At 51.0% G+C, this 10,385-nt stretch overlaps 1 protein-coding gene across 1 annotated transcript; it reads right to left on the reverse strand.

Annotated features, from left to right (window-relative positions):
- Window positions 1-516: 516 nt before the first annotated feature.
- Window positions 517-9,886, reverse strand: VIM (vimentin). Its single transcript, XM_054171311.1, has 9 exons — window positions 9,300-9,886; window positions 9,112-9,172; window positions 5,243-5,338; window positions 4,934-5,095; window positions 4,344-4,469; window positions 3,478-3,698; window positions 3,339-3,382; window positions 1,376-1,461; window positions 517-882 (listed from the first exon to the last, which is right to left on the reverse strand). The coding sequence occupies exons 1-9, from the start codon at window positions 9,839-9,841 to the stop codon at window positions 841-843; spliced, it is 1,380 nt and encodes a 459-aa protein (XP_054027286.1). The 5' UTR covers window positions 9,842-9,886; the 3' UTR covers window positions 517-840.
- Window positions 9,887-10,385: the final 499 nt, after the last annotated feature.

The raw sequence follows: 10,385 nt of genomic DNA on the forward strand, positions 1-10,385 counted from the left end.
AGTTCTTTCTGTGCATGCCCTGTAAACACCACCCCAAACCCCCCCTGTCTGTGAAGCCCTCATTCAGCTGCTGTAACAAAGCCAAGCCTTTGGGAACTGCTCTTTCCTGGAAAATGAAGTCAATGCAGCAAGTCAGCTGTTGACTTTGCAAAGGTGCTGCGTCAGATAAGGACTTGCACAAACTCTGCCACAGCTTCTTAGCCACTATGTTTTATAGAGCTGAAGGTTAAGGTATTTGGGGCTCTTAATAAAGGCAAGATTAATTTTTATTAGCTTGAAGTATCATTTTATTCAAGTGATAAGAAATATCATAATACATTATGCATCTGCCAGTTATAGTCCATTTTAGTTGGTTCCAAAGACCTAAGCAGTAAATGAGTAAGACAGTTTATCTAAACTTTAAAAACAGCATTCCACACAACCAGTACTGGAGGTGTCAGCAGCAGAGAATTTCCAGCATTACCTTGTTATGGCCTTCCAGAAAGCCACAGTTAACAAATTAGAAGACATCAAGAGCCATTTTCCAAAGGTTTATTGAAGTAGCGACAGGTTGCTCATACTGTGCTGGAAAAAGCAGTTTTATTGAATTCAGAGACTTAAAAACAGTATTGCAGCACAAGATATTGCTATGTGTAAACTAGACTCCATTGTAAACGCTAATCCTTCAGGGAGAGTCAGTTTGCAAGATCTAAGACCTGTTTCCTAGCATCATCATCTTGCGCTCACGAACAGCTGCAGAAAGGCACTTGAAAGCTGTTTCTTCCTGTAAGACATGGACCTTGAAAACCTTGCTGGTAAGAATTTCTCCTGCTTGAATAAGGATGCATCTGCACTTCAGCTTTACTCCAAGTCGTCGTGGTGCTGGGAAGTTTCATTAATCACCTGTTGGAAAAGCACACTTGCAGTAAGTTTTGGCAGCAAGGCTGTTCTTTTTGTTCCCCAGAGCCAGATGATCAGTACCACAGAAATGTGGACAAATGGCATCAGCTTCTCACAGGAGAAATTCTAGATGGTTAATAATGTGCAGAAAGCATTTCAGCTTTCCTGACTTGGGCTGAAAACAGTCTCTCGTCCCAGACAAGTACCTCTTTACTGCCACGTTTTCCTCCGGTGATGTGAGAGCTGTGACAACTTGCCAACTCATCTGAATTCAAATATTCACCAGGTAGCTGTTGGCCACTTCAGCTTTTACCAGCAGATGAGTTTTGGGATCATTTCCACAGAAGCGTTTGCTACCTATTCATCCATGCAGCTTCAACTGCCAGATGCTGCCCTGCTCAGTACTGACTACCACATGCAGGCTGCACTAAGCAGCAAACACAAGAGTATTTGAAGGTAACCAGCTGTGAGAAATAAAAATCAAGGTTCCACCAACCTGTCCATCTCTGGTTTCGACAGTCTTAATTAGAAGTGTCCTCTTTGAGTGAGAGTCAACCAGGGGCTGAGACTCAATGTTGGTTTCTGCAGAAGAAAATGTGTTACATAGAATACATAGAATAAACCAGGTTGGAAGAGACCTTCAAGATCATCGCGTCCAACCCATCAACCAATCCAACTCCGCCCAAGCAACTAACCCACAGCACCAAGCACCCTGTCAAGTCTTCTCCTAAAAACCTTCAGTGATGGCGACTCCACCACCTCCCCAGGCAGCCCATTCCAATGTGCAATCACTCTTTCTGTATAGAACTTTTTTCTAACATCCAGCCTGAATCTCCCCTGGCGCAGCCTGAGACTGTGTCCTCTTGTTCTGGTACTGCTTGCCTGGGAGAAGAGACCAACATCCGTCTGTCTACAACCTCCCTTCACGTAGTTGTAGAGAGTAATAAGGTCACCCCTGAGTCTCCTCTTCTCCAGGCTAAGCAACCCCAGCTCCCTCAGCCTCTCCTCATAGGGCTGTGTTCCAAACCCCTCACCAACTTTGTTGCTCTTCTCTGGACTCGTTCCAGCAAGTCAACCTCCTTCCTAAACTGAGGGGCCCAGAACTGGACACAGGACTCGAGGTGCGGCCTAACCAGTGCAGTGTACAGGGGCAGAATGACCTCCCTGCTCCTGCTGGCCACACTGTTCCTGATGCAGGCCAGGATGCCATTGGCCCTCTTAGCTGCCTGGGCACACTGCAGGCTCATGTTCAGTCTACCGTCGACCAGCACCCCCAGGTCCCTCTCAGCCTGACTGCTCTCAGCCACTCTGACCCCAGCCTGTAGCTCTGCATGGGGTTGCTGTGGCCAATGTGCAGAACCCGGCACTTGGATGTGTTAAATCTCATGCCGTTGCACTCTGCCCATCTGTCCAGCCTGTCGAGGTCCCTCTGCAGAGCCTCTCTACCCTCCAGCAGATCAACTCCTGCCCCCAGCTTGGTGTCGTCAGCAAATTTACTGATGATGGACTCGATGCCCTCATCCAGATCATCAATAAAGATGTTAAAGAGCATGGGGCCCAGCACTGATCCCTGGGGCACACCACTGGTGCCTGGCTGCCAGCTGGATGTGGCACCATTCACCACCACTCTCTGGGCTCGGCCCTCCAGCCAGTTCCTAACCCATCGCAGTGTGCTCCCATCCAAGCCATGGGCTGACAGCTTGGCCAGGAGTTTGCTATGGGGAACGGTGTCAAAGGCCTTGCTGAGGTCCAGGTAGACTACATCCACAGGCCTCCCCACATCCACCAGGCAGTCACCTGATCATAGAAGGAGATCAGGTTGGTCAGGCAGGACCTGCCCTTCCTAAACCCATGCTGGCTGGGCCTGATCCCTTGGCCATCCTCTAAGTGTTGTGTGATTGCTCTAAGTGTTGTGTGTTGTTACCAGCAGGCTGGCTGAAGTGCCCATCTCACAGAGAGGGAATGTAGCAGATCTAATTTCTGAATCCCACTATATGAAGTCCCCTGCTCTGATTAAGCTAGTCTCAAATTTCTCCCTGTTCCCCTTAAATGACCTTCAGCAGGCTTTGAGACCAGTCACCAGGGACAGATACTTATAAATGTCTGTGCCCAGGAGCAAAGCAGCTCCTCCCATCCAAGGGTAAGGAATTGCAAACGTAGTTGTACCAAAGTAAACCATCTGTTACCATGAGGGCAGTGGAACAGGTTGCCCAGGGAGGTGGTTGGGGCCCCATCCCTGGAGATATTCAAGGTGAGGCTGGACAGGGATCTGGGCAACCTGATCCAGTGGAGTATGTCCCTGCTGACTGCAGGGGGGTTGGACTGGATCAGCTTTGGAGGCCCCTTCCAGACCATTCTATGAGTCACACCTATCTGCATTTATACAAGGTGAAATGCTGGGGATCCTTTTGCTAACAATGCAGCAGTTGTCTTCAAGTGAGGCAGCAGAAGCAGCTTACCTCTCAGGTTCAAGGAGGCAAAGGTAGGAATCGGCATGTTAATCCTGAAGGAAGCGAAAAAGAAAGGGATGGAGTCATACAGAGGTACAGTGTCTGCCGGCAACTGCTGACTGCGAGGGTGCCTGCATGCGATTCTTACCTGCTCTCTTCACCCTCCAGCAGTTTTCTGTAGGTGGCAATCTCGATGTCCAGAGCCATCTTTACATTCAGCAGGTCTTGGTACTCGCGCAGGTGACGAGCCATTTCCTCCTTCATGTTCTGAATCTCATCCTGCAGGCGGCCAATAGTGTCCTGGTAGTTAGCAGCTTCAACAGCAAAGTTCTCCTCCATCTCTCGCATCTGGCGCTCCAGGGATTCGTTCTGGAAAGCAATGGTGAAGTCAAGCACTGCTGCAGTGCAGCCGCTCTTCCCCACCCTCAAAACCCCTCCCTTTAAAAGGGGGCAGTTACATGGGCATTTTCAGGAAGGATGCCAAGGCATGCCCCGAATTTGTCATCTTGTCTTGCCCTGGCACAGCCAAGGTGGGGTGCTCTGCTGCTTGAACTTGGGTGTCCCAGGTATGTGTTGTACCAGGTGGCAAAGCAATCTCTCACAGTGAGCCCAACAGAGGCAGTGCAAGTCAGCATGCAGGAGAGTGGCAGGGCTGCTGCACTCTCAAATCCATCTGACAGGTTCTAGGAACAGCAGATTTGCACCTTCCTTCCACTACTCCTCCAGCTTCCCTTATAGCTTCAGCTGTACCTGACAGGCAAGCCACAAGCTCTTCCAGCCAGTGTTATGTGAGCAGTGAGCACTAAAGCAAGAGAACAAGCTCAGTGAGGCCGGATCAGTGTCTCAGCAGTGCTCTGCAGTGCACACAGGCCAGCAGAGCCCACAGCACCCTTCTCAAAGTACCAACACGCACAGGTGATCAGCTGCAGGCCCATCCTTGTCAGTGTTAAACCACAGTGCAGTGCTTGCAGCTGCAAAGGGAAGAATGTCCCCCAGCTGCTGCCCGGTACTTACGCTTCCCTTGAGGGCATCGACTTCGCAGGTGAGAGACTGAATCTGTCTGCGGTACTCATTGGCTTCTTGCTTGGCCTGGCGCAGGGCATCGTTGTTTCTGTTAGCAGCTTCAGAGAGATCTGCAAACTGGAAATCCCCAGCCTGGTTAGCACAGCACTTCAACACGAGCGGTGCAGAAGACATTTTTGGACACAGCCTCTGAGGGCAACTGAAGCCATCACAAGCCCTAACACCTGAAACATTTCAATAGATTTCTAACTGTCAGTTACAGCTTTCACATTTGTTTCCCCACCCTCTATGTCTTCCAACTTCTCATCATTTTTTCCACCCACTCCTTCACTCCTTTCCCCAGTATTTCATCCAACGCCTGCTTCCAGGTACAAGCAGAGTAGAGACCCCAGGTATGAAGCCATTACTCTGACTGTTTTTATGGCACAAAAGTGTTTTCAGCTGTACTCTTCCCAGACCAGGAGTTGAAAGAAGAGCCTGTGCCATGTCCAGTGCTGAGGCAGGGGGCACAGTATGCCACAGAAAAGCTGCCATGCACAGTTAGTGCAAGTGCCTGATACATCTGAGCAGATTTTACTCACTTTGGACTTGTACCACTCTTCAGCTTCCTGAAGGTTCTTAGCAGCGACGCTTTCGTACTGCTGGCGAACGTCGCGCAGGGCAGCAGTGAGGTCAGGCTTGGAAACATCCATGTCGATCTGGATGTGCTGTTCCTGCAGCTGGGCCTGCAGCTCTCGGATTTCCTTAGGGAGAAGCGGAGGCTCCACATTATTCCACCACCACACACAGCATGCACTCCCACAGTGGGGACTCTGGGCCAGAACCAGCGGAGAGCTTATTTGCTCACTAGAACGGCAGCATCGAATCACAGACCTCGTTGTTCAGCTTACCTCATCATGAAGCTTCTTCAGGAAGACAATCTCCTCTTGCAGGGACTCAACTTTGCGCTCAAGATCGAGACGTGCCAGAGATGCATTGTCCACGTCCTGCCCAAAGAGAACAACCATTAGCAGTCTAACCAAACTGACATCAAAAGGTCTTCTACAGCAAGCCCAGGAGCACACAGAATCATGCTACAGCTGAGCCTCGTGGCAAGACAGTAAAAGGAAAAAAAGAAAATCAAAAGCTGTGGAAAGGTTTTTTGCCACCCCCTAACCTAGCCTCAGAGACCACTACATGCATCTCTTTCTTTGGGAACTATACAGCATGTGTAAATTGCTTCATCTTTGCCCATGTATAGCTGAGCATGATCAAGAGCACACAGATCATGGGGGGTGTGAACCCTTCTTGAAGATGAAGAGGATCCTTGGGTCCGAAGCCAGCGATAAACTCTTTTAGTTGAAGGCTCTGAAAAAGAGCCTTGCAACTTGAAAACTTTCCTTTTAATCCAGTAGCATAAAAAAGGCAGCCCTTGAGCTACGTGCCTGTTACTGGGCTTCATTTCTTGTTCATTTTTTACAGACTCCTTGGTGACCAACCACAGAGTCCCTTGGGTCCAGAGACCACAGCTTGAAAGCACACTTGTAAAGTTAGTGAGATGTGTAGGAACTGCAAGCATTTCCTTCTCCAAGTATCCTGACAGACCTGCCTTGAGAAGAAGGTCCAAGAGCATGGGTGCCAGTGGAGTTAGTCAGCATTGCCTACACCCTTGCAACAGCTGGCAAGGACTCCCACCTTTTGCTGGACAGAGATAGTCTTAATCAACAGCAAAAGTTCATTTAAGGCATAACAGAAGATAGGCCATGAATGTTACATGGGAGCAGCTTGAATTAGCTCAAAAACACAACTTTAAACATTGATTAATACATTCTGAAATTTGAAATGTGCAAGACAATTACTCTGCCAAGGGACAATTGCTCCTTTCATACCAGTTGCACACAGCTGCAGGCTCACAGGGCATTAACATACCAGGTTTGCTTACTCTAAAAAGCTTACTCTAAAGCTCTTTTGGGTTGCCCAATGCACAAGTGTCCCTCAGTGCCAGCTCTGTTGGCACCTTTGAAATGAGTGTTTTCTGCACACTCCTTGAGTCACTCCTATTCTGGGCTAAGGTTCTTGCTCTGGAAGGACTCTTGTGTTTTCTTTCTCCAGCAGAACACCTCTTTGATGTTATTGCATAACTTCACTATCAGTTCTGGTTTTACATCCACACGGGTTCGTAACAGCTCTGTTGTTCTAAACTCTCAACTCCTGTGTACTCCTCCCCCCAAAACCGCTCCTCCTGGAAGGAAATTACAAGGCTACGACCCAACATGTTTACACAATCAGACACTGTAAGAGTTTCCAGTGGGTTATACAGAGATCTGCATCCTGGATACTAGTGTTTTTTTCAGGACAACTGAACAGTTACAGGAGTTTTAGGAGCTTGTAAGTTGAAAGCATCTTAAACTAAAGACATTTAGAATTCTGGTGTGTATTTTACTTGAGATGTTAGCATTAAAAACCACTGTGCTGTATTTCCTAGGTGTAGGGAGAGCTACATAAATAAGCTACATGTAGCCCAAGCAAACAAAATCTAAGGCATACATACATGCTACTGGACAATGACTTCATCCTAGCAGCATCTTAATGCCAGTCATGGAGTTTGCAGGGTTGAGTACCCATATTTATTCCAGACAAGCCAGGAACAGATCTGCTAGGCTTGTTGTAGGTTCAGGACCTATTCCATGCTGCTGGCAGAGCTGTAGTAAGTAGCTCTCACCAGTTGTGGGAAGAATTCACTGAACCTTTAGGGTTATTTTATGTAGCACCCCATCAGCGTATGAGTAAAATCACATATTTTAGGAGAAGAATTAGATTAAACCCAGAGCATGGGTTGAACAGGTGCTGGAGCAGGCAGCTTTTGACACTATAAAGTTTAAATTCAAATGTGTTCACTTTCTTCTAAAGTGCTGAAGTATACAACTGCTGCATTAGGTAAAAAGTAAATCTGGTGTTACACCAGAACAGTAACTGAGGTGTTCCAAATCCATGCATGCAGCTTTCCAGTGCAAGAATAGAATGGTTTAATAAACAGCTGTGCATTATTTTACAGTGGAAAGCACAACCTGAGTGTTCTGGGGATTTCATTTCACTTGCAGGAGAACAATACTTACACTGAAGCAGACTTAGTTTTCAAACCCTCTGTGTCAAGCCTTCCCAGTAAGGAAACTTCAACGTTGCTCAGCTCAAACACCCCAGCACCTTTAGGGCCTGAGTGATTTAGTGTAGGATTTCCACACACAATGGCTTGCAGTTCCTATGCACAACTTACCCCTTTGGCAGGTCAGTGAATGCAGTTCGGTTCTACATGCACAGCTCTGCTGGAGGCTGAGCTCCAGCCCCTTTCCACACCACAGAGAAGAGCTTAATGAGTGTGGGATATGTACAAACTGCACTTAAAAGCTTTCACACTGCTTATCTGGTTTGAAATAGGGACCAGTATGCCTCAAACTGCTCCAATTAAATATGAAAGACCATTTAAGACAGCCTTAAGTCAAAGGGTCCTTCAGCTGAACTCAGCAATGAATCACAATGGATTCTTCAAAACTTAAATGCCTCTGCATGGAGCTTCACACTACACTAAACTGGCCTAAGCACTCAAAAAATCACCCAAACCAACCAAACAACCCAGAAGCTGAAATTAAGGCAGTATCAATTGGTCCCAGAACACCATCAGACTCCAAACTCCCCGAGTCTAAATGGGAGCAGGAGCCTTGGTTTCCACACTATCTGGAAGACGCCTGCTCTTCTTCAGAGGCTATAAATGTATTGCAGTCAAAAGCCTTGCCTGGGAAACTGCTGACATTAAGTGATGGTTTCCTGAATGGTGACATCTGCTAACATCTATGAAGAGCTCTGAGGCAAAGTCAGCTTGTGCCCAGCTGTCTGGCACTAAGGGCAGTCACTTCCAGCCAGGAGGAATGCAAACAATGCTGTTTCACACCAGCAGTTTTAGGAAAGAGACCTTGTTTTGAGAAGGAACATTCCTAAATATCTTCTAGTCCAAACAAGGCTTAATCCGGGTTGAAAGCTGGTTTTGTAGAAGTGAAAACCTGACTTTAATGCTTTCTGAACAGTTTGCACAGCTGGTTCTGGCTGCAGGTTTTGGTTTATCTGGGTAACACAGGAGAGACAAACTGTAGCACATCTCGTTTCCTCTCTTCACAACTTGCTTTATGCAGGATTACATTCTGTGCATTAAGGGGACCCAGAGGCAGACACGACCACAAAAATTCTCTACTTCTTGCCGGCTGACAACGCCCACATGAACAACTTCGAAGGCCAACCCGCTGTCCTGCACTGCGCCGCCCAAAGAGCGCCATTCACAAAGAGCTCGGTTCCGAGTCAGATTTGGACCCTACCCATCGCAGACGCTTCTCGCTAGCCCACAGCATTACACATTTAGTAAGAATGCAGCCCACTGCACCCTCCCCTCCGACACAAAGGGATCTATTCTCCCAGCCTGCTGTCGCCATGCTTGCCATAATGCCTGGCTCTGCATTCCGCGGTGAATCCCATAGAAACCATTAATTCCTGCAGCCAGCCGAGCAGATGGCCCCTTTCACTCCGGAAAGCGGCTCCGCGCCCCAGCGCTTTTTGTGCGCCAGGCTGGGCTCGGATAAAGCAAGACAATAGTGTGTGTCCCCTCCTCTGATCGCAGCCTCCCTCTAAGAAAGCAAGGAGGGCTTGCGTGAGAACCGACGGGATGCCTTTGTGAGAGCCAGCCAACTCCTGCCGCTCCCCGCGTCCCCAGCCACCGCCCCCCAGTCCCGCCAACCTGTCTGAAGGACTGCAGGGTGTTCTCGGCCTCCTCCCGCTGCAGCATCTCCTCCTGCAACCTGAAAGGAGCGAAACAGCCGTGATCAGGAGCGGGCGTCCCGCCGAGACCCCCGCGGTGCCCAGCCGCACTCGGGATGCTCGGAGGCCGCCTCCAAAGCCCGGATCCGCCCTCCCCTCCACACTCACTTCTCCCTCAGCCGCATGATATCGTCGGCGAGGTTGTCCCGCTCCACCTCCACGCGCGCCTTGTCGTTGGTGAGCTGGTCCACCTGCCGCCGCAGCTCCCGCATCTCCTCCTCGTAGAGGTCGCCCAGGCGGGACGTGCCCTTGCCCTTGAGCTGCTCTAACTCGGCCAGCAGGATCTTGTTCTGCTGCTCCAGGAAGCGCACTTTGTCGATGTAGTTGGCGAAGCGGTCGTTGAGCTCCTGCAACTCCACCTTCTCGTTGGTGCGGTTCGCCTTGAACTCCGTGTTGATGGCGTCGGCCAGGGAGAAGTCCACGGAGTCGTGGAGCCGCATGGGCGGCATGCTGCTTCGCAGCCGCACCGACGTCGTCTTGGAGGCGTACATGCCGCTGGGCGAGGACGACACGTACCGGGCGCTGCTGGGCCGCAGGGAGCTGCCCAGCGAATAGCGGCTGCTGGAGGTGATGTAGCGGGTGCCGGTGCTGGGGCGGCTGCTGCCGCCGAACATGCGGCGGTACGAAGAGTTCTTGGTGCTGATGCTCATGGCGGCGGCGCGGGGCTTTGTAATCCGGGAGCGGAGCAGAGCAACGGGGAGCGCGGCGGGCGAAAAGACGGCGGCGCCTGCCCGGGCCCCGTCTTATGGGGCGCCACCGCCCTCCGCCGGGTCCGCTCCGCCAATCGCCGCCCCGACCGCCGGATCGGCTCTGCCAGTCACCGCCCCGCCACCGCCCGCCGCCCCGCCCGCCGCTGCCGCGCCTTGCCCCGCGGGGAGTGGGGGGCCGCTGGCCGCTGCTGCGGACACAAAGGCGGGCGGTGGCGAGGGGCGAGGAGTGGGGCGGTGGCGAGGGGCGGTGCCGTGGGGCGGCACCGTGCCCTTACCCTCCCCGCAGGGTGCGGCCCGGCAGATATCGCTCCGGGAGCGCGGGAGGGCAGCGCCGGCTCGGTGGAAGTAGCGGGGAGGACGCGGTGGGGCGGTGTCTCGGAGATGGGGGCGCTAGGAGCCATGGTGCGGCGAGCCCGAGGACGTCGGGGGTGACGGCGGCGGCAGCACAGCACTGGGCTGTGCCCTGCCTCTCGGTATGCCCTCG

Source organism: Dryobates pubescens, chromosome 21, assembly GCF_014839835.1.
Source record: "Dryobates pubescens isolate bDryPub1 chromosome 21, bDryPub1.pri, whole genome shotgun sequence".
Classification (NCBI taxonomy): domain Eukaryota; kingdom Metazoa; phylum Chordata; class Aves; order Piciformes; family Picidae; genus Dryobates; species Dryobates pubescens.